At 42.3% G+C, this 25,288-nt stretch overlaps 1 protein-coding gene across 2 annotated transcripts in view; it reads right to left on the bottom strand.

Moving 5' to 3' along the window:
• Positions 1 to 25,288, bottom strand: part of EXOC4 (exocyst complex component 4) — an 817,909-nt gene that overhangs the window by 372,504 nt on the left and 420,117 nt on the right. Inside the window, exon 13 of one of the 2 annotated variants that reach the window (XM_040987490.1) lies at positions 11,995 to 12,150. The exons of the other annotated variant lie outside the window; for it this stretch is intronic. Within the exon in view, the coding sequence (XP_040843424.1) occupies positions 11,995 to 12,150 (156 nt within the window). The remainder of the gene's footprint in view (positions 1 to 11,994; positions 12,151 to 25,288) is intronic. 2 annotated transcript variants of the gene reach the window in all.

Genomic DNA, 25,288 nt, shown 5'->3' with positions numbered 1-25,288 from the left:
AGGCCACAAGCAGAGAGCAGGATGGGAAGCAGAGCCACCAGGATTAGAATCAGTGCCCGTATGGGATCCCCGTGCATGCAAGGTGAGGACTTTAGCCACTAGGCCACCATGCCGGGCACTCCATTTCATTTTTAAGTAGTTCTGTTAACTGAAACAAAGGCAAAGAAAATCTGCCCTTTCAGCATGTTTTTCATGCAATTGTGAAAGAAACATACATGGTTTCACAAGTACTGGTTGGCAGGTCTGTGCGCTTGCTCAGCCTTCACACACACACTTGGACCTGCTTCTCTGTTCTGGCCCCTGCCCAGCTGGAAGGCAGCTGTCCCCAGAGCCTGAAGGGAGAGAATTCAGCAGCAGAGGGCCGAGCACTGGCTAACGCGGCCAAGCAGCTGCAGCTCAGAGAGCCACTACTGTCCCCGCACTGGAACAGACACTCCATCTAATTGTCTCCTTTGCTTCGAATATTTTGGCCAGCACCACTGCCAGCCTTACTCACAATTACAGTATGCCTTTCAGAACTAGAATTTTCTAACCAACACATTTACTTCACAGTGTAGGAAGTGTTGCACGCCTCACACCCCAGGAATTATGCTCTTGTTGGACCCCAGATGGTCCCAGATGCCAATATCCTCCCGCTAACTCTCGTCTCCCCATAATAATGAAAAAACGTGAATCTGGGAACCAAGGACTTGGAGAATGATCCCTCCCTCACATTAGTAAAACAACTGACAGAAAATGGAAACCTTGTTCCTTTCCAGTAACTTTGCAAAAACTGGTCTAGGGGTCTGCTGGGGAGAGCTCCACCGTTGGAAGATGTGATGGGGAGAGCGTTACTTGGCAAAGCGTGGCTGTCCTCTGCATGCCACCCTGTTCCTGGTTGCAGAAATGGCTAGGGTTCTGGGTATCTACTCAGGGAAGGCAGCAGAGAAATGAGCCGTGAACATCATTTCCCTCACACCTTTAAACCAACTTGTTCACTGGGGAAGGCAAAAACACGAGACATCCAGATTTTGAATGTTCTGGCTTTGAAAGATCTCTTTGCCATCAGCAACTCACATCGTGGCTACATTAAGTACGTGGAAAGCTGACCAAGTTAACACTGAACTGCTAAAGACCTACTGAATCCTAAGTCCTGGTGGTGCTTGTCTTGGCAGAGCCAGACTGGTCGATTTCACAGACCTTACACGGTCAGGAGCTGGACACTCGCTACATTGAGAAGATATTGACTGCAGCATTTCCCAAGTCCAGTCCTAGATGCTTTAGTGGGGTCACAGTTTACTAGAATGATTTTATAGTCTGCTAATTTGCCATGACCCAGAGTTTGAAACATAATATAGGATGGTCTTGTGGCTCTACTGGCATGGCTCTTGACTGGATCTCCAAAGAAGGCAAACATTTACCAGGCATTTTGCAGAGAAACTGAGACTCACAGAGAAGGATATGTACATTTTACACACTGCAAAGGTGAAAACACAGCTTTTCTTCTTCATCCACCAATTTGGTCCACAAGCCAGGCAGCTTAGCACTCCCCTCTGCCCAGCGTTCAGATGCCCTCTCAGAGTCCTATGAAAATTGTTCCCGTCAAGAAACTCAACTGGCAAGAGTTTCTTGAACAATCAGCTGCCAAGTACTGCTAAAGGAGAGCACGCAATGCAGATCTGTCAGGTCTCAGAGAAGCCCATCCACAGCAAGGGACATGCTCCTGATTTCTAGAACCAACACGCTGGTTTGGTAGGCAACTGCCGGGCGATACACTGAAATGGAAGCTGTTCCAGTCCTTGATAAGTTTATAACCTCATTGTTGATCCTCGCATATCTCTTGTGTTCTTTTTAATCTTCATATAAGTTCTCTCAGTATGCTTTTCTAAGCCAAGATAGTAGCATGCCCCGTGGCTCAAGAACAATTAGAGCTACGCCGTCTCTTACCGGCTGTCCATTTGCTCATTCACTCATCTTCCTCTTCTTTCTGAGCCCTTCATGTTGCAACCTAGGTGTGTCATGTCCTCCTTGTCTTTTACAAAAGCTCTTTTTAAGATTTATTTTAGGGGCCCGGCGCGGTGGCGCAAGTGGTTAAGGTCCTCGCCTTGCACGCCCGGGATCCCATATGGGTGCCGGTTCTAATCCCGGCAGCCCCGCTTCCCTTCCAGCTCCCTGCCTGTGGCCTGGGAAAGCAGTCGAGGACGGCCCGAAGCTTTGGGACCCTGCACCCACGTGGGAGACCCAGAAGAGGCTCCTGGCTTCGGATCGGCATAGCATTGGCCCGTTGCGCTCACTTGGGGAGTGAATCATCGGACGGAAGATCTTCCTCTCTGTCTCTCCTCTCTGTATATCCGCCTTTCCAATAAATAAATAATAAAAATAAATCTTTAAAAAAAAGATTTATTTTATTTTTGTTGGAAAGGCAGATATAGAGAAGGAAATACAGAAAGATCTTCCATCCACTGGTTCACTCCTCAAGTGGCCTCAGTGGCCACAGCTAAGTTGATACGAAGCCAGGAGCTAGGAGCTTCTTTTGGGTCTCCCTCGTGGGTACAGAGTCCCAAGGACTTGGACTGTGCTTGACTGCTTTCCCAGGCCACAAGCAGGAAACTGGATGGGAAGTGGAGTAGCCTGGATCTGAACTAGAGCCCATATGATATTCTGTTGCATATAGGATAAGGATTTAGCCGTTAGGCTATTGTGCTGGCCCCTACATCAATGGATTCTGAAACTATCTGTGAAGTATTATAGACAACAGTAAAAGCACAGCCTCAGAGTATCACCCCTAGGTTACTGATTAACAACAAAAGGAAACCAAAGCCTTTCTAAGTGGTGAAATCCGGGTATCATTATGAAATGGTCAGACCTGGGTTTGCAGCACAGCCATTCTTGTGCAAAGGGACGCAGTAGCAGGTAATGGTCTTGATAGAAATGCTCGACTTGGACATAATCATATGACACTGACACAGTTATCTAATATATGTATACATATTAGGATACATGTTTAAGAGGGAAAGGACATTATGGACATAGCCTACTTTTAGATTGTTTTTTATATCTTTAGAAGGAATTGAATCTGTATGACAAGATGTCAACAGTTTATCGTTCTGCCAGTAAATATTATGTGATTTCATGCAGTCACTATTTCAGCTGGTGTGTGTATGTGTGCGTGGTTTTGAAAAGTTTTTGAATTTTAGAAAACAAAGTTCAAACTCAGGGAAAAAAATCGAAAGCAAGAAATAGGCAATCGTGGGTTTTTCAAAATCAGTATTCTTTCCCTATATACCCCATTTCTACCCAAAATGGTTCTTAAGATAGCAGTCTCTAGGGAGTTAGTTTTTAGCTGAATCCCTTGGCTGTGTTCTTGAAGCCCCTTCACAGTATGCTCCGTATCTTGAAATGAAGGTCTTATTTATTTTTTAAAAGAAGGATCCGTAAACACCAAATTAGCTAGTCTTTGGAAGGCAGCTACAAAAATACGCATCATTACGAGCTATACAGAACTTAAAACTCCAGCTGGGAGTGGGGAGAGGCTGTGTTTCCAGTGCAGATGGTAAGAGCTACAGACCCTGAGCCACATGGGCTGTGGACCCTGAGGGGCCCATGCTGCAGATCCAGGGAAACACACACAGCAGCAACACCCTGGGGTGTAAACAGCCACTCTCCAGTTAGAAGCCAAGAGCGAAAGTAGAGGTCATTACCGGTGACTGTGATAGTCCAAATGCATTATAGCAGAGTCATTATGCAACCACCCCATCCTTGCTCAGATCTGACTCAGACCTACAGGATTCATGAGAAGAAATTCTTGAAGAGTTATTTATAATTACAGTTTTTTATTGCCATTTTGCTATATTCTTCACAGCAGGATAATTTTGACTTAGCATATATTAACTCTTCAGTCTATATACTGAAGTTAACTTTTTATTACAACTCCAAGTGAGTGAATTTTATCAGGATTCCAAATAAAAGAATCAAATGTATATATCAGTGAAAAATGCTAAATAACTCCGTGATCAAAAATCAAACAGGAAAATGTAGAAAACAGATTATGACTTTTTAATGATACTAACACTTAAATTATAACTCTCAAGTAACTGTCTAGCATTTATGTAATGTGTAGGAGAGATTTTTAAAAACTTTTCCCTTTTGTGCCAATTTTATGCTAACAAGAGTCATATCATTTTGATGTAATAATAAGGTGCCTAATTCAATTATGTCCAATGTTAATTGAGATGTTTGTGCCGAATCTCCAGGTAATGGCCTGTCTTCTTTGTTTAATTTTGAGATTTCAGGCTGCTTCTCATCCACAGTTGCTTGGCAGTGCCCTAGATTTATCCATGACCTTCATTTTAGTAATTGAAGGGGAAAAAATTTAGTGTGGCATTTTTCTCCTCCACACTTATTTAACATATTCATGTTTTCTGATCCATCTTTCCTTTTATAATTACATTTTAAAAGTCATATTAAGTATCCAGAGATAGGGAAATAAATGCTTCTCTTCTAATGAACATTTTGTTCAAGATAGCTGAAGTCTTCTTCTCTGAATCACCCTTTGCCTTGCTCCTTCGAGTTCATCTAGAGAAGCTTCAATAGCTGGAGTAGCCAAGGCCTTCTGACAGCTGTGCCTCGTGCTATGTTGAGAACCTCTTACTTTAAAGTGCAGCTTTTCAGCAGATAACTTCTGCCCTGTGCTTACTAGTCCTACATCTAAATTCGTTTCTAGCCCTGTTAGATTTCTGCTCCTAACTGCCTGTTCTGAATCATGACAGATAAAGGCACTGCGGAGGATGGGAGCTTCCTGGGGGAGGACTTCCCAGCACGACGGCCGTGGGGAGTGTATCTGTCGGCTCCCGTTTCCAGTCCAGGCTTCCCCACTCTAAACAGGGGCTGACTGTTTCAGCTTTCAAATTCACTTTATTTAAAGATTTCAGCATTTATTAAGGTCTCTGAATCAATAGAAGAAAGAATGAACAAGCTTTTTGCTCTGTTCCGGACTCATTTTTCATTAAACATTTGGCAGATAAATCATGTCAAATAAAAATTTTGGAAGTATCACTAGATACTTTGATCACTAGAAAAAAAAATATGTTATCCTTTAATCATGTTGACATCAGAGCTTTATAAACTAACCAAAAGCAGTCTTAAAAACATACCACTCATTTGCTTGTCCAGAGAAAATATTTTAAATAGTTCAAGAATTAAACATAGTATAAAAAGTCCTTTACTTTTACTTGCCTATGCAGAAGTTCAACAACCTCTACCCGTGAACTGTGCACTTTATTATCATTTTTATATTTCACACCCTTGTGTCTCCTATTTTTTTTGACTTTGAGTATTTCTTTTTCCTCTGCTGTATCTGGGACAGCATATAACTCTAAGAAAATAAAACAAGTATTTTTTCAAGCACCTTCACCCCTGCTTTCAGCACACTGCCTCTCACCCTCAACGCCACACTCTACAGGGTAATCGTTCCACAACTTAGTATTGGAAATGAGAGAACTCACAATAATCTAACACATTACACACAATACAATGAACGCCAACAAAGAAAAACAGAATCTAGAACACATGCGCCTATATGATAAACGCCGGAGGCACTAGCAGAAAATGACTTGCATACTAGTCAAGACTCTCAAGATCAACCAAAATGAAGGGATAACTCACAGATCCCAAATACCAAGTCCTGGCCCCTTTAGCGTCATCAGCATTGCGTCGTGGCTGAGTGAAGTTGGAGAACTACTCACCTTCTCCATGTCGCAGCTTACTCATTTCTAGCATGGAAACAAGGGTACCATGACAATTTCCCAGTGCTGCTGTATGGAGAAGCACTATGCCCACTCCATACTGCAATTAAAAATGGGCTGCCTGGTCTATCCAAGACTTGAATCTTCATTGTCCATCTTCCTGCCTGCTACAATGCAAGACTAATTTATGGGTTTTATATATTGTTTGGTTTTTACTATGTGAAAACTCTGGTCCTGATCCTGCCAATTACACCTACTGAGCTAAGGATTTTCAAATTGGGCCTCAGATCATCAGATTTTCAAAAAATGTAAACAGAGTCATAAGGTGAGGTAGAGGGTGGGCAGGGGAGATGGACTGGTTCTACCCCCAAATGCTCTCAGCAGGTTGGGCTGGGTCAAGAACTCCATTTTCACCTCCTGTGTGGGTGGCAGTGGGCCGTTTCCTGTTGCCTCCTAGCAAGGCACCAGCACCCCATTCTCACCTCCTGTGTGGGTGGCACGTGGGCCGTCCGGCTCCTGCTGTCTCCTAGCAGGGCACCAGCAGGAGGCTGGAGTTAGGAGCAAGACCCAGGCCTAGAACCCAGACACTTGAGCCTGGTATGCAGAACCCAATGTGGTATCTTAACCACCTCCCCAAAACCCCTCCTCACCTCCAAGAAATGATTCTTATTCTGGATGAAGCAGGGCTGTTGGACTTGGGGGAACTGTTTTTCTAATTACAAGGCCTCCCTAATCTAGACCACCCTTTCCCATCTCTGTTACTCCTCCTAATACTTTGCCTTCTGTTAATTATATCTCCATAAAGCAGAACTGCATTTTGTCAGTAGCTAATCACCCATCTGAAAAGAATATATATATATGTATCTATCTGACAGGTGCAAAGACAAAGGGTTAGAAAAACCTGCCTTCAGCTTCCTTGGGAACAAAAGGATATTTGCTATATTTTTTTTCCAATTAAAGCCCTGGCTTGACCTATTTTTCCCTGTATTCAAAGTTAGAACTGGAAATAATACATTTTATTTTTCAGTTAAAAAAGAAGAAGAGAAAGGGGCCTTGATTAGTAATGAAGAGAACACAAGCTTTATTCAATGTAAAGGCCACTGGATTCTACATTCATCTGAGCACCAATAGCCTTCTGGGCTTTAAAGACCAGGCAGAGTGGCATTTTCTGCCTTTTCGGCTCATGCCTTGTTCCGTGGTACTCAAGGTCACACTGGAACAGCAATAAAGAGGGCCTATCCCACTTACATCTTGATTCCAAATTCTAATCAAGATAAAGAACATGATCTATTAAGAGGAAAGAATCACATACAAAACAAAAGATCTAAAACTTCTTTTTCTTCTGGTAGAGCAACAAAAATTCATTTTTTAAACTATGTCTGCAGGTAAAAATTTGGCCAAATTTCCCGGTGTTCAGCAAAAGGAACCACATAGAAGATTAAATCTGTGTAAAATTCAAAGATAGGCAAAGCTAAATGATGATGATGAAGACAGAACAGTGGCTGCGGTACGGGCAGCACTTCTGAGGGCGTGTCGCAGATTCTGTTTCCATCTGGAAGCGCATGCCTGCAGTCCTGCCTAGCACTTCACTGAAGGTCAGACTTCATGCATATCATAACTCAACAAAAAATTAGGAAATATCTGTATGCTTTGTTTTTCCTTTAAATTGAAAATACTGAGTGATACCATTCTGGCAAGCAAACCAAGAGCAAAGAGAGCTGGAACTTAACCCTGCCTCCTTTGAACCAGAAGTCCATCTCTACGGAGCAGCAGTTTGGGTCCTAGAATGGCGAGTATATACTTCCACTCTAAGATATTGGAGAGAAATAAGAAGACTGATTGAGAATATGTTTGCAAGCATAAAATACAGTTAAGGAGTTAACACAATTAGCAGAATGATTCACATGACGTAACCCGGAAAGCTGGGGGAAAAAAATATCCTCCATAAAGTTCCTGTAACACAATTACTAAGGTTGTTAGATGTGACTAAGTGAAGACACTAAGAGACACCTGACGACCCTGCCAGCAGAAGCTGCAATGCTGGAAGCAGGACAGAGGAAGCCTCTGCCCGTCCTCTGTGTGCCTGGGGTCTGATCAACCATCCATCAATCATTCTCCACCTCTCTCAACACAAAAAGCTATGCAGCAACTCTATACAAAGATGGCTGCAACGACATGACCCAGACTAAAGGATGTGTGGAGAACAGAAATAGGAAGTAAAAATACAAGCTTATGATTTATTTCTGTTGCTGGGGAAAATAAATTTAATGTCATATAGACTACAGAGAAAACATTTCTGTGATGTCAGGATAAGCAAAGATTTCTTAAACAGAATACAAAATACTTTATCCATAAAAAATAGTTATTTGGAGCTTATAAAGGCTAGTCAGTAACAGGTACTATTAAGAAAACAAAGTCAATATGTAAAGTGGGAGATCTGGCCATCTATCCATCTTTCTGCTTTTTCATAGATCAATGGATTATTTATCTGTTCATGATCTACTCACCTATCATCAACTGATCAACCTGTTCCCTGGAGCCCATTGATCTATCTCGGGGGAGATGAAGAATCCCTTCTGCTCACAGACAACCTAACCGAAGCTGTATCATAAAACAGATCATTTTAAAAGATAAATAAAATAAAATAAAATAAAATATAAACTGGGTAACAGATTCAAAGAAATACTTTACAAAAGAGGCTCCATTTTGGCTGCTCCAAGTATTTGTAGACAGAGGCAGTAAATGCAAGATTTCTTTTTGTCACTCAGTCTTTCAAAAAATACTAGTAACATAATTTTAAAAATAAGTCTTCAATATTCTTAATGGACATGACAAAAAATGATTTATTAAATATTCTAGTAGAAATACCAGGCTAAAGGGGCAGTGTTGGGGTACAGTGAGTTAAGCTGCAAGCTGTGACACCAATATCTCATATGGGAACTAGTTCAAGTCATGTCTGGTCTGCTTCCAATTCAGACACATGCTAATGCACTAGGGAAAGAAGCAGGAAATGGCTGATGAGTTTGGGCCTTGCCACTCGTGTGGGAGACTGGAAGAAGCCCCTGACTCCTGTCTTCAGCCTGGACCAACCCTAACCCTTGTCATGGCAGGTCTCTCCTGCTCTCTGTAATTCTGTCCTTCCAATAACTAAATAAGATACTTCCATTACCAAGATAGTGGCTCAGTATTAATTGAATGTGGAGTTAGATTTGCTTTAAATGTAGGTGGAAAAATAGAAACATAATTTATAGGTTAAGAAGAAAAACCTAAATAAAAAACAATGATGATTCCTTTCTTCATCAACACATTGGTCACTCAGTAGCATGTTACTTAACTCCATGGTGTTGTAAATATTTTAAAAACTTAATTCCTGTTGTAGATCTTGTATTATGGCTTTTCATTTTAGGGACTGTATAGGAACTGTGAAATAGAGAACACCATATCCATTTGTGAAGGTACAATACAATATGTATCTTCCCATCCAAATCAAAGATGGACTCCCAATGAAACTGTTCAATATATCATGACAACAGGATGCTGTACTCTACCATTGTCTGTACCCACAATGTCAGGATACACTTAAAAAGCAGAATGATGGACTTACAACTGCTTATGAAGGACTATACTATTGTAATAATATAGGGGAAATCAGTTACGGGGGGACTTGGGAAGGGGGCAAAAACACTACATCGAGAGAAAGTAGAAAAGCATTGGTCATAAACAGTACGGCAGGCTTCACTAAAATAGAAGCTCCAGTAATGCAGAGGAGGTTGAAAAAAAATGAAGACAGCCATGAACTTGGAGAAAAATCTCTACAACATTATCAATTAGATAAAACACTATCCAAACTATGCAAAGAACTCTTACAATTCAACAATACATAATTCAACTAAAAGGGGGCGAAATATCTGAAACAGTTATCACACCAGAGATACACAGATGGTAAGCAAGTACATGAAAAGATGCTCAACTTCAGTAATTAGAACTTCAAACTAAAAGAATGATATGCCACATTCATTAGAAAGGCCAAATCAAAGAACCAGCACCATCAGATGTTGCCAAAGACCTAGAGCAACTGCTGATGGGAAATCACAAGGGCACAGCCACTGTGGAATACAGCTGGGAGTTTTCCTAAAAATGATCTCAGACGTATTCCTGCTGCATGACACAATGATCACATGTCGTGATGTGCCTCCAGATGTGTTGGAAACTTATATTCACATGAGATCTGCACTTACAGCAGCTTTATCCATAATTAGCAACAATGGGAAGCACCAAGATGTGTTCCAACAGGTAAACTGACTAAACCAAGTTTGGTACATCAATAAAGTGGGGTATTACTCAGACACAAAAAGAAGTGAGCTATAATGCCATGAAAAGACATGGGGGAAATCATACTACCTATTGCTAAGTAAAATAAGTCATTTAGACAGCTTCAGCATGACTCCATGACATGGGATTCTACAAAAGATAAAAGTATGGAAACAAAACATATCAGTGATTGTTAATGGCATGAGAGGAAGAAGAAAGGGGGTAACTGGGACAAGTCTAGGGCATTTTCAGAACAGAGACTATCATTCTGCATAACACCACAGGATGAATACATTCCTCACACATTCCATACACACAGAACATACAGCAAAAAGAATGAACCCTAAGGTCCACACTACATCCTGATCTGCAATAGATGCACCACACTGCTTAGCAAGATATTAAAAGTAGGAAACTGGAACTGGTGCAGAAGCCTAGTGGCTAAAGTCCTTGTTTTGCATGTGCCAGGATCCCATATGGCCACAGGTTCTAATTCAAGCAGCCCCACTTCCCATCCAGCTCCCTCCCTGTTTGTGGCCTGGGAAAGCAGCAGAGGATGGCCCAAAGCCTTGGGACCCTGCACCTGCATGGCACACCCGGAAGAGGCTCCTGGCTTCGGATTGGTTCAGCTCCAGCTGTTGCAGCTGCTTGGGGAGTGAACCAGAGTGACTCAGAAGATGGAGAATCTTCCTCTCTGTCTCTCCTCCTCTCTGTATATCTGACTTTCCAATAAAAAAAAAATCTTTAAAAAAAAGTAGGAAATCGTGGGGGTGGTTACAAGGATGCATGGTGATTCTCTGTACTTCCTGCTCCACTTTTTGTATAAATCCAACATTGCTCCCACCAAACTGAGGTTTATTAATTAAAAAATAAACTAGATATGTGCATATATAGAGAGAGGTATGCAAAATACACACACACATATATTCTTTTGTTAATGAAATTGGCAAGTTTTTCTGAGAAAATGAGAATGACCGGAAAGGTTTAGACCATATTACACGTGCCCTTTTGAGTATAACAAATTTGAAAACACTTAAAATGACACAATATTTTTACAACAGAATGTTGGTACAATAAATTACTCTAAAGTGAGAATGTTGTTAATTTGAGTAGTAAGGATTTATCTACTCTCAGTCCCTCATTTATTCAACAAATTAAAAGATACTATTACTTCTTCTGTTCCTCTTGTGGCCTCTTTAAAGTTTTCCATTTCAGTTTTTTTTTTTTTAGCATTTATTCACTTATTCAGATAATCAGAATAAATGTAACTTTAATGTGACAAAAGTTACTACCATTCTCTTTCTACTTCAGTAGTTTTTCTGCTTTAGCTGTTTAAAATAATACATCAACGGTGTCTCACTGCAGCAAGCTAGCCATGTGGAAACGAGAAGCTTCATCAGATTAGGCCGCATTTTCATGGCTAGAAAATAAGTTAAATTGTAAAGGTAAATTCTGAGTGCTAAAATTTCCGGCAGATTTTGTTCTTCGTCAAAAGAATACAATACACGTGAACCAGCCTGGGGAGCAAATTTGTGTTTCAGAACATCCAACTAACAGTGGTATGAACAGAGAACATGTCAAGAACACAGGTGACATTCTCTGTAGGGCCTGGAACCTCGCTGCTAGGGTTCGAGGGTAGAGCCCCAACTGGGTCAGCACTACTTCGCTGCTAAATCAAAGAGTCTCACTTTCTAAGAGGGGAGAATGACCTGGAAGTTAAAGATGGGTTGATGTGCTTGTCAATGCTCCAAGTTTGATCCATCCCAGTTCCTTCTGCTATCGGTTTGAGCTCAAAGAACATACACATGTGAAATGGAGACAGGTCGGTGAAAACACATTCTACCAAGTTCAAATAACTTCTGCTTGATACATGGAAAATCCAAAATGCTATGTACAAAAGGATTTAGCAAAACAGATATTTTCCCTCTGTTTAGTATCACTTAAGAAACGGATATTTTACCTGACGAAGTCTTCCTCCTCATCTCTCCTTGGCCTCAGCTGTTTGGGTTGAGCCATATTAATCCAGTTTGGTAGCGATTTCAAAAGTCTGCTGATGTCATCATCCTTTGCCCAAGATGCACTGATGACCAGCTTTTCTTCAGACTGAACAATGCCCCTATACACAGCAAGAAAAACAACACCTCAGCACAGCACTTGATATTCTGTTAGCATTTTTTTTTCATAAAAATGAATATCACACCCACATCTCTGATTAACATAATCTGAGTTCAAAGTACTGATACTCATTCATTGCTGGTTAACACCACTTCTAGATTTGTTCTTAGTTCCTTCATTGCTGAATAATACTGAAAAAAACAATTAATTCCTCTTATTAGAGTTAATCTCTTAGGATAACAGAATTGCCTGGTAAGTTTTTGGGACATCTTTCAAGATACATAAAAAAGTTTAATACATAAAAAGTTTGGCTGCTGTCTGGTGCACTGACTAACTGTTGTTTATGATGCAAGCAGTGCATATCAAAGATCTACTTCCAATTCCAGCTTTCTTCTAGTGAGCCCCTTGGGAAGCTGCAGCGATGGGCAGGTACCTGGGTCTCTGGACCTGCATCAAATTCCTGGTTTCTAGTTTTGGCCTGGCCAAACTTTGGCTATTGTGGGCATTTGGGGATTGAGTCAGTAGACAGAAACTCTATTTGTGCACTTGTCTACAGTATTACAGAGGTTGTCTGACTTCTTGATGTAGGTGCTGTTTGAATTAAGGCTGCTCCTCTATTTATATAGCAACTATGCCCCAGAGGTCAAGAGGAAAGACTTCTGATTATTGCTGTCCCACAGGGCTCTGACCAGTGACTCAGAGTTGATGGGTTTCAAGTCTTTTAAAGGGTTAGCAGCTAACACTACTCTTACCAGAATATATCTGAATTCACCTTCCATGTCCAGGATAAACTTAAGTAGCTTCTCTTTTGCCTCACCATTTCTACCACCATAACTGATTTCAATGGTCTAAAAATCTCAGTCACCACATAAACACAACAGAAACTTCACAATGGAGGACTCATTAACTGGCAACCCCTCTAAAGTCAAGATTCCAGATGGTCTCTCTCATTACAGGCAGAATATCTTTTGGTGTGGGGTCACAGTGAGACATTACGCATCTCAGTAAGCACTGCACACAGCATGCCTGTATGTATGTATAACAAACCCTCCTTTGTCCAACAACTTAAGGTTTGTGGACCAGAGAAGGTGAAGGCCACAAACCTTGACTCTGACAGTCTGATTCAAGGTAACACTTTTATTACTGCAGAGAGCAACACTGCTGTAGTTCTCTTAAACTAAGCTAGAACAAACGAGAATACAGGTGACTGCTATAATACTTCTAATGCATTATAATCAAAAAAATTCTAACAGTAACTGCAGTTTAAAAAAAACCAGACTATAGAACTTTCTACCTCAACGGACTGTTGCTACCTTCTTAGTTTTGTTAGGGCTTTTTATATTATCTGCGATATTTGTGGGTTGATCCAATCATCCAGCTTTTACAGCCTTAAACTTGCACTGCTGGGCTCAGTCTTACAGAACCGCACTGCCTCTCATGTATGACATCCCATTGTTGGTAAATCCTCAAGGCTCTATTTCATTTTTTTTTTTTTACCTCTGATGAGGTCTTTCTATTTCCCTGAGTGGCTATTTTTTGTTAAAATACTTACTCTTTGTGTACCTCTCACTGTTGAGTCTCCGCAATTTTCTCTGTGACAGACAGGAGGGGGCCCACCTTCAACAGATGTCTATGTCAATCTGTTTCATCATCAATCATTTTCAGTAGTTTTTTTTTTTTTTCTTTTACTTAGGTTATACAATTAATTTCTCTTTTTCCCATGACTTTAATATCTCTTTTGGAATATGTTCCCCTACTCCAGAATTTTTTTTTTACATATTTTTAAAAGATTTATTTTTTATTGGAAAGGCAGATTTATAAAGAAAAAGAGAGACGGAAAGATCTTCTGACTGCTGGTTCACTTCACAAGTGGCTACAACGGCTGGAGCTGCCCTGAGCCGAAGCCAGGAGCTTCTCCCGGGTCTCCCACATGAGTGCAGGGCCCCAAGGCTTTGGGCCGTCCTCGACTGCTTTCCCAGGCCACAAGCAGGAAAGAGGGCCAAATGCTTGGGTAGGTAGGTCCAAATGCCATTCAGGTAGGAGAGCCAGGAGGTGGTTTAGGCTCTTGGTGCTGACACTGGCTACTGCTACCACGTATAAAGTGTAACCCATAGAAGTATGTACACTATACATTTAAAAAATGATTTATTTATTTTTATTGGGAAGTCAGATTTACAGAGAGACAAAGATCTTCTACCTACTGGTTCACTCCCTAAGTGGCCGCAACAGCCAGAGCTCAATCAATCTAAATCTAAGAGCTTCTTACGGGTCTCCCATGTGGGTAGTCTCCTAAGGCTTTGGGCTGTCCACCATTGCTTTCTCAGGCTACAAGCAGGGAGCTGGAAGGGAAGCAGAGCAGCTGGGGTATGAACCAGCGCCCATATGGGATCTTGGTGTATGCAAGGTGAGGACTTTAGCCACTAGGCTACCACACCGGCCCCTATACAGTTATTTTTAAAGGTAAGTAGTATTTGTTGTATTAAAAAAACAAAACAAAACAAAAAAAGGGCTCAGTGCGGTATCCTGGCAGCTGAAGTCCTCACCATGTACGTGCTGGGATAGCATACTGGTGCCACTTCTAATCCTGGCGGCCCTGCTTCCCATCCAGCTCCCTGCCTGTGGCCTGGGAAAGCAGTAGAGGACAGCCCAAGGCCTTGGGACCCTGCATCCTCATGGCAGACCTGGAGGAAGCTCCTGGCTTTTGATAAGAACTGTACTGAACTGAAAGACTGATTTGGGTAGTATGGTCATTTTCACAATATTAACTCTTCCAATCCACAGACATGTGATATCTTTCCAATTATTTGTGTCTAAATTTGTTTTTAATTAAAGTTATATCGATTTCAGTGCACAGGCTGTTCACCTCTTAAACTTATTCCAAAGTATTTTATTTTTTGGTTGCAAGTGTAAATTGTAATCTTGATTTCTTTTTTATGTTGTTAGTATATAATTATATTACTACTTTTTGTGTTGATTTTGTACCCTACATTTTACTGTGTTTTTGTATTGGTTCTAATGGTTTGTGTGTATGGATGTGTGTATAAACATTAGGGTTTTCTATACATTTCTATATATTCTATACATACACGAGAAAGGCTGCATTTTTCACACCATTCAGGCATTCCCATCCTGCTGGGGGTCCCTGAGTAAAAGGCTTCAGTCTCTCTAGTGAGTATGACGCTCGTTCTTGGCTCGTCGAGATGGGCTTCAACGCACTGCAGTGTCCTCTAAGCCTAACTTGCTTATTGCTTTGTGCCATGAAAGGATGTTAAATTTTGTCAAATGCTTTTTCTGCATCTAATGAAATAATTATATGATTTTTGTTCTTCATTGTTACTGTGATGAGTCACTTTCTCCAATTTATGTAAGTTGAAAATCTCTGCCTTAGAGGGATGAGCCCTCCTTGACCTTGGAGATAATCCCACTAATGTCGACTTTTGTCTGCAGGAATTTTGCAGCAGTTTTGGAATTTATGTTTATCAGACATATATTGTTCTTGTAATATCTGTATCTGGCTTTGGTATCAGGGTAATTATTGCTGGCTTCAATAACTATTGGATAAATACAAGAGGAAGAAAATTGAATGAAAGATATAGCTGGAGAGAAAAATCAGAAAAATATCAGAGAGCAAACATATTCTCTATTTCATCTAATATCAACATTATAAAATTAAGCTAAAGTAAACCATAACATATATGTATATAATTAAATAGGCTGACACCTACTTAGCATTTTGCATGATTGGAACATTCTTCTAAGCACTTGACTACATTAACCCTGTTAGTTCTCGTAACAATCCTGTATATTAGACATCGCTAAGGGGGCTAGGGGAATTGTCCACGGGTAACGGGCTGGTGAGGCAGAGCTTGCTGCATGGAGCCCAGACTTGATAAGGTCCGTCTCTAAATCATCAGAAACACCCACCAGCCTTCCTATTGCCTCTTCCATTCCATTACCTCTTCTTTGGGATTTAGCATCAGGCATTTATCTTCTAATGCACATACAACCATTCTACCCCTTGGAACTTTGCCATGTTGTAAGTCTTTCTAAACCTCTGTTTTCTCATCTGTACATCAGGGAGTTTAACTTCACAGATTTGTTGTGACTGATCAGAAGAGCTCACGACTTCAAAGTCCCTACGCCACCATGCACTTTACTGTTTATTTCCATCCCAGTCAAAGTCTACTTTATTTAGTATGGAGTTTATTGCAAAAGATTCCTATCTGCTCGTGGTAGACTGAGCAGGGTAAAAGAACTTAAGATTGGCTGTTGGCTACAGAATTCATAGGGTACCTGGGAAGATGCGCAACTGTGTACAGCCAAGACAATTTTTGTGCACTAAAAAAGTAGAGGCCTTCCGCTGATCAATAAATTCAAGGGAAAGGCCCATCCAGAGCAGAGGCATAATTCAGACATTGGAGATAGTCATGTGAAGAGCGACCTCCTAGAAGCTGAGAATTAAGACCTATGATTTCTCATTCTGTAGCACAAATATGAATCATTCTGGGAACATCTTAAACTATGCTTTCCTAGGCCCAACTCTCATCAAGTCTGGTATGGCAAATCTAGTATGCCTGTTCTGAAATTTCACTGAATAATTTTGTTAAGAACCAATAGTTGAAAAACAATATTCTAGCAAGAGAAAGACATGTAAACCAGTGAGAGAAAGACATGCAAACCAGTAAGAGAAAAACATGAAAACCAATAGCTATCAACTCTGTATTAAAAAATTGAAGTGGACTACACAGGGGATAATTGCCAGAATAGAGTTATGCATAATAAATCACAGGAACTCATGCAAACTCTTAGCTGCTAAATGATCTCTATGAAACAAACACTGTGCATGTTCTGTAGTATTCTTTTGTGTCTAATCAATATTTAATAAAAGTGAATCTATGTCAGGGCTAGGTAAGCCAAGAAGGAAGGGGGACAAATAGCTCATCGGGAGCTTGCAGAGGGTCCCCCTGGCATACTCCTTAGGTCTCTTAGCTGCCAGGCTGGCAAGGACTGCAAGGCAAACTCAAGTAGGCTCTCACTCCTACAGGAGCCTGGAATACAGCTACACAGAAAGCCTGAGAGGTTTCAGGAGTCACTATACTTGTCAGCCTTTGGTTTCTGTTAGATAAGAGCATAGGACAAGTAAGATCCTAAAATGACACTTTGATCATGTCATCCTCTTTCCTATCAAAACCTATGACAGCACTCTTTCACTTAACACAGGAACTTGGCAAAATTCCCCTTTTCCTTCCATTCCTACCCGACCATATTGTCCGCTCTGGGCACTTTGATTTCTCCACGTATTCTCCGTTAACTGTGTCCATCCATCCTGCTCTCCTGCTTGTCCAACCTATTCAGGACGGTAGCAACTTCCTCATTTGATTCTCAAACAAAGAGGACCAACACAGTGCCTAGCCATATGCCAACGTTGGCTTCTTCCAGGGATAATGCCAAGTTTTTCCTGCTCTCACTCCTCATGTCTTGAGGTGAGCCTTGGTCCTCCTTGAAGATGGGTGAAGAGTGGGTCCTTGGGAACCTCTCTCCAAAGGTAGTGTCACCTGAGCCTCTCCCTACAACTGGAGTTTTATCAGTATTCTCTACCAGTCCTGATACAATTCAGAGAGCCCTTCTCCCAAATCCCTTCCCCTCTCACAGGGCAAAAAAAATCAATGAACTGACAGCAAATTGGACTTTAAAGGACTGTGACTTTCCAATCACCAAACGACTGTTCAGTGCAACACAAGTTTCTGGTTGCATCTCAGGTCAGGGAACTGAAGCAAGGGGAAAGAGTCAAGTGGAGCAACTGCTAATGCAACACATACTGGACACACACTTGAGTTTTCCTTTACGCTCCAAAGGGTGTGACCAAGGAAAAACTTGCAGTCCTTCCTTCCCTTCTAGGCAGCGTCTCTTCTTCCAAAGCATCCACGTGGCATCCTTCCACAGTGCTCTCCTCCTCCCCCGTTAGAGCCTCCCTCACAGGTGGATGTTTCCAACCCATACTAGGTCCCTAAATTCTCAGTGGCTACACAGGTCCTCACAGTAAGTTTGGAAAGCGACTGGACTCTCAGCAGAGGGCATTGTGAGCTCAGAGATCTGATCAGTGCTGTGCAAGGCGTCTGCAGAGAATCACGTGGGAGAAGTCTGCAATATTTTCCTGCTCCTTTCCGCCTTCCCCAGTGTTCTATCATTTTCGATCATTTGAACTGTGTATGGCTTTCTATTTAAATCAGTCTTTTGCTGGCAGCAAAACCGGAACACTTCCTGTTTTTCTTCTCACTGTAATCAGGATTTAGCTGTCCAAATTAGGACTGGCCTAATTACTTCTCAGCAGGTGCCAATCTGGGGGAGGGCCATGAGTGGGAAGAGAGGAAGTAAGGACACTTCACATCTTCAGAGTCATAAATAAGAAAACACTTTGTCTTGAGCCTGAAAAACACGATTAAGGAACAGGGAGCATGCACCATGGGGATGCGACGTGTGCGTGGAAGTGTGTGCACAGCTGGGTAACAACCATAAAGAAATGATTTCTTGTATTTCCCTTCAAAGCGTCACAGAAACGCTTCACTTTTTCCAATCCAGAGAGAAATTCAACCTTGGCCTGTAATTCAGCAACTATGGTAATCACATTCGTGTAATGATCTGAAAGGAGGCACTGCAAAGTGGCTGGCTCCCAGGAACTGTGGCCAAGGAATGTGAGTCTCCTGGTGCCCACAACGATATGCAAGAACCAAAAACAACGGTTGGATTTCACAAAAGAAACGCAAGGGGGCAGGCTCACTGGACAAATGATGGAGAAGGAAGTTTCTAGGAGGTCTAGGCCACAGGGAATACTAAAACAAATCACTCTACCCACTCAGTGCCAGTGGCAGCAGCTACCACTGCTTTCTCTCATGCCAACAACCTTCCCTGTCTACTAAGTCATTTTCTTTAAACACAGATATGCACTTCTTTTTCCTATTTAAACATCACATATGACATAAAGAATCATGTCACTGGCTTCTCTGAGCACAAACCCAATCCTCTATCCTCCTTTGTAGCTAAATTCACTGCAAAAGTTCTGTCTATTTGTAACTTCTCCACTCCCAGTCCTTTCTCAAGTCCACATCAGTTTGATTTTCACCTCTGCCTCTCCACAGAAACACCCCTTGTAATGGTCAGAGGGATTTCCCGCCCTCCTCTGTCCGTCAGTCCTCAGCTGGGTCCAGTGCTGGTCCAACAGCAGCCTATGATCCACTTAGTCACCTCCTTCCCCCAGCCCCTTACTTGCTTCTCACACCGCCACATGCTCTTGATGTTCTTCCTAATCAGTGGTTATTGCTTGTCAGAGTCCTTGCAGGTTTTATCTCATCTCACATACATTTTGTAAAGGATTTCTCTAATTTACTTGAAAGGGACAGTTACAGATTAAAGTGGAGATACAAAAGCAAAGAGATCATGCATCTGTTAGTCCATTCCTTAGATGCCCACATTGGCCAGAGCTGGGACAAACTCCACCTGTGTCTCCCGCATGGGGAGAAGGGGCACAGGAACCAGGGGATGGGGCGGGCCTTATTGGGTTACTGGGGGTCGCTCTTACTGGGCTGCAGTTCCTGCTGGTGTGTGTGAGGGCTGAGTGTGTGAACAGTGTTGGGTTGGGTCATAGCATCCATTGGTTTGCCCATGAGATGGGGCTGGGGACAGAACTGACCCAGCAACTGCAACCACCACTGTGTGTATCGGCTGATGTGGATGACAGACTGAGCTAGACCTTGTACTGGCTATCACACAGGAGTCAGGTCTGGGGTCACCTCAGATGACATTTCCTCAGGGGATCTCCCAACTGAACCACTGGACGTAGAGCTTCAAACACAGGAGAACTGCAGGATCTGTGGTCTGACCATGAACTGCATGTGTCAGAACAGGGCCTCCTCAGTTGCTAAGATGAAGCAGCAAATGGCATGCCCAAATGCACATGGGCAATATGGCAGTTCACTGCGGTCTGCAGAGGACATCTAGTACCATGGCAGAACAAATTGGACAACTCTCGCAGCATTGCACTAACAGCCAGAATCCGGGTGAACGGAGACTCTAACGTGGACTATGTCAGCCAATGGACCTTGGGAGGATGTCCTCATCCTTGGAGCAACAAAACCCAAAGCATTCCAGAGCTATCAAAACCTTTTGAGCAGAGCCTTCACACCAGGGACCCTGGGATGACACTGGGTGGTTTTCCCCATTCCCTGGGTATTGATGCAGTTAGGGTGCTGAGAGCATCTTCTCCTCTTCTCTCCTTCCAGATACTGGAAGAAGAAAAAGAAAATTGGAAGCAATGGTTTCATTCACTTTCCGCTAATCCTTGACTCCTCCCACCCTGACCAGTGGTCCAAATGGGCATGCATCTTTCTCAACTGTGTAAACATCATCAAAAACAAAGTAAAAAAAGAAAAAAAAAAAAAAGGGAGGCTACCTGGACTTGACTCGCAGCAGTGTGCTGTGCCCGAAGATGAGCATCCTTCAAGACTGGTTTAGCAGAGCAGGGAGAATGGGTCCCAAGAGTGACCAGGTGGGGAACTCCCTGGGACCCCATGGTCCTCAGCTGCTGTGCTCTGCCCAGCACCACAAGAGCTGAGAGGGGCTGGTGACAGTAAATCAATCAGGACTCAGAAAAACCAAGGAATCTTCCATGGCTGATGATTAAAAAAAAAGACACCCCCCAAAACCTGCCAAGGTGGTGGAAAAACGATCATTATCATTTTGTGATCAAAATAATAGGTATTCATTTTTTTGTGGCATAGTATTGATAAAAACACTCATAAAAATGAACATTAGTGCAACCTCTCTCTGAGGGAAGGATTACTCTTTTTTCCTTTCGATGATTTTTGAGGAAATCTGGGCAGAGGGGCTCTGTAGCTGTTCAAGGTCACATAGGCAAGACTTGGACAAGCTACACCTCTGCCGTTCTGGAGGAATCATGTGCCTGTGCACAAGTCCTGAGCAACCACGTCCTCCTGAACCATCTCAGAAGGCTGGAGCACAGCAAACAGCACTCAGTTCACCCTGCGGAACACATTTCTTAAAGTGACATACAGAAAGAAACAGAAAGAGCGCATAACACCAAGAACGACAAGGAGTTTGGAGGAGTAGCTAAAAAGCTTTTTGATGACAGAAAGAGGATTTAAAAATACCTCAATAGACTGAAATGAGAAGTTAAAAATAACATTACATTTAATGGATGAATGTGAGATCTTGGAAATTATGTTGAAAAAAAAATCACCACTGATATGGCATAAAAAATGCTAATTGTAACATTCTTTTTTCCTTCTCTTCCTTAACCCTCTACAGCCAACCAGCGGCCCAGTCTTCCATGTTTCACATCTTCCAAATCTCTCAATTTGTTTTCACTCTATCACTCTTGCCTCACCTCCTGATCCAAGCATTCAGCACCTCTTCTGCCTCGACTTGTACATTATTGTGCTTCCACGTCCATCTATCTGACAGAGGATTTTCCCCGGAGAGCAGTTCTGCACTGGACTTCCTGTTTATACATGCTCAGTGGCTTTCCTGGTCAAATTCAAAGGCCAAATTCCAGAAAGAGACATTCAAGATCCTCCCCCGCGGCCCCAGCAATCCTCTCTGAAACCCAAATATCGATCACTTGTTCTTTTTCCAGGCCTGATCAGCTTCTTCATGCTCACACACTCACAGTGTCTTTAGACAGACACAACAAATAGCTGATCAACGCCGTATTGGAGTGATAACAGGCACTGGGCTCAGCATTGATTCCTGACAAGGAAAAGTGAATGTCTGCTGACATAATGAGAAAGTCACTGCAGTGATCGGCTCGCTGTGTTCTTTTAGGAAGATTTATCAATTTATCTGAAGAATATCAGAGAGAGAAAGAGAAGTGTTCTCTACCCTTCCATGCACTGGCTTACTCCACAAGCAGCCTGCCTGGCGAGGGCTGGGCCAGACTGAAGTCTGACAGTCACCAAATCCACACTGCCTCCCACCGGAACGGCAGGGGCCCAAACCCGCGGCCCATCTCGGGCTGCCTTCCCAGCGCATCCGCAGGGAGGTTGACTATAACCTGAACTGGTGCTTCCCCATGGGATCCTGGCACAGTAGACAATGACTAACCTGATTTATCTGCTGCAATTCTGCTGAAGGGAGGGGGGGGAGACCAAAAGGGGGTAGGGGAAGAACACACGAGAACTCTCAGATCAGAACTACGCAGCACTGACCACTCCGACTGCAGCCACTTGAGAGGCAGGACCAGGCACTAGGACACAGGATCATAGAGGCATGACAGCATAAATCTTTAGGGACCTCAAAGCATAGCATTCACAGTAACAGGGACAGCTACAGCATAAACATGGCCCCACCAGGGCCTCTCATGTCAGGCATGCGTGTCTTCGCAGTTAGCATGCATTAATGCTAGACATGGGACAAACTACTCGTTAGTCAGATTATAAGGAAAAGTGCAGATTCTGCATTTTCAAATAAGCTTTAAACTTTAACCATGAACATAAAAGATAACAAAACTGAAAATGTAATGTTATTAAAATGAAATTATTTGAAAATACTTTTATTGCAATATGTGTTTTTAGCATATAAAGTATGCTGCTCAAAGCTCACATGGTGGAACAGGCCTTTCAGAGTCTGGTTTGTAGACAGGGTTCTTCAGGCCCAAAGAGTCTCTTCTCAGACAGCTAAGCTGGAGCGGAGGCTTTTACAGTTGTTACCTGTGTCTCTCAAACCAATTTTGAAAAACTTTGTTCTCCTTCCCTCATTTTAAAGTTGACACTTCATTGTATTCAACATGAATTTAAACAGTTGCAAAAAATATATAATTTTTGGGATATCATAAAACTGACCTTTAAAATCACTACTTTAAATATGTCCTATGGCCAGGCATAGAAAGACAAATACTGTATGACTCAACAAAAAAAAAGAAAGAAAGAAACAAACAAACAAACAAAATCAGACCAAACTCAGAGAAGGTAAGGGTGGAAGGATGGGGGAGCTAGGGAACTGGGGGAATTGGAGGTCTAGGGGACCTGGGGGATCTGGGGACCTGGGGGGGTGGGGAGGGGGGCTTAAGAGAACTGGGGGAGTTGGGGACCTAAGGGATTTGGGCGGCCTAGGGGACCTGGGGGATCTGGGGGCTGAGGTCAGGTGGTCCTGGGGGTAATCAGATGCTGTAGTCTCACTCAAAGAGGAAGGAATGTTTTTCAGATCTACACCACAGTGTGGCGACTGAGTCAGTCATGCAGCATCGCTGCCCACGCTCTAAGGGGGTGCTTTTAAGTATTTGTTTCAACATGCTCAGAAAGAAACAAACATATGTCAAGTGACAAGTCATTTTGCTTGATTTTGTAATTTTACTATATATAATATACCAAATATCACACTGTACCCTACACATTTTGCAAATTATCATTTTCCAATTGAAAATCAAACATGTAGGGCCCGGCGAGGTGGCGCATGTGGTTAAGTCCTCGCCTTGCACGCCCGGGATCTCATATGGGCGCCGGTTCTAATCCCGGCAGCCCCGCTTCCCTTCCAGCTCCCTGCCTGTGGCCTAGGAAAGCAGTCGAGGACGGCCCAAAGCTTTGGGACCCTGCACCCGTGTGGGAGACCCGGAAGAGGCTCCTGGCTTCAGATCGGCATAGTATCGACCGTTGCGCTCACTTGGGGAGTGAATCATCGGACGGAAGATCTTCCTCTCTGTCTCTCCTCTCTGTATATCCGCCTTTCCAATGAAAAAATAATAAAAATAAATCTTTAAAAAAAAAAAAAGAAAATCAAACATGTATCCAACTGATTCTTAATGACAGAGATCTAACACATTCCATGACACACATAAAATATACATGAACAGACTCTAACAGCTGCATATTTTTCATTTGTCCTTTTCTCTTTAAATTATTTTCACTGATTTTTCTTAGGAAATTTTATCCTAAATGCATTTTGTTTTGCAGAAAGTACTTTATGGTTTATTATCTTGCATTTTTCTGCAAAATTATTTGCATAAGTTAAAACTTTAAAAAATTAAATTTTCTGTTACTGCAAGACTAATTTTTAAATTCTGCTTGATTACCACTAGTTATTTGACAGCACAGTTGCTGACTACATGCATGGTTACAACTTAAATAGAACACAATGATCGATGAATAATTACTGAACAAAAATGTCAAAAACATTATTGGGCGTACATCTCAACAGATGGCTGAGTTTCCTTAGCTGATCCATGTGGCTGGCTGAGTGACTCATGCTGAAATGAGGGAGGAGGCTGGCTACACACTGGTCTGTGTTATGTCCCTCTGCAAAATTAAACCTCCCTAAACACTGCTTCCCACACACTTAAAATGACTAATGATTATCTACTGTGTGACACGTACATTCCCACGTCTTACTTATTTGGTCATGTTTTATTCAGTATTAGCTCCCGCAACCTTCTACAAGCAAACTTCCTCCAGTCAAAGTCCCTTTCAGAGGTCAGGGTGTTAACCTCTGCATTTCCCCCACCCAGGGGCACTGCCTCTGCACCCCGCTCACCCCGAAAGGCCTGCAGGACTTCTCCCCGCCTCCACATCTCAGCCGCCCAGCAGGCATCTCACCACCAGATATCATTGCGTCTCGTGGATTTTACTCTTTCTTCCTTAACATTCTGTGCTGAATCGGCAGTCTAAGGATACTATCTAGCCTTAATTACTTCAGATGTAATTAATATTTTATCATATATGCTTTTCCGTAATTCTTTCACATCTTGTCAACAAGACCATAATTTGAGTGTATTATTAGCCTTCTATCAGAAGTGCTGTGATCTTTTCCAGAAGCCCTGAGAGACTTCCGAACCCAAAGAAAGGAAGTGAGAGGGTAACTATTGGTTTTCAAGTTCTTACTAGGCTTTCATTTTCACAGATGCTGAAAATAGGAGAAACTATCCTTGTGTGACAGCATGAGGGCTCCAGCTTAAACATTCGCAGGAACATATTTGCTAAAAATGAAAAGTAAATTCTATTATGGAATATGAAGAATTTCAAATTGTTATACTTAAAAGTCTTCAGCGGCTCTGCCCTTTGTGCCTCAGCTTCCCTTGGCCAGACCATGCAAGGTCTCCAGCACTGCTGGTGCGGGACGCATTCTCACCGCGCCCC

Source organism: Ochotona curzoniae, unplaced genomic scaffold (assembly GCF_017591425.1).
Source record: "Ochotona curzoniae isolate NIBS_2020 unplaced genomic scaffold, NIBS_Ocur_1.0 contig_4692, whole genome shotgun sequence".
NCBI lineage: Eukaryota > Metazoa > Chordata > Mammalia > Lagomorpha > Ochotonidae > Ochotona > Ochotona curzoniae.
The sequence above is the reverse complement of the archived record's forward strand: the minus strand, read 5'-3'. Positions and strand labels throughout refer to the sequence as shown.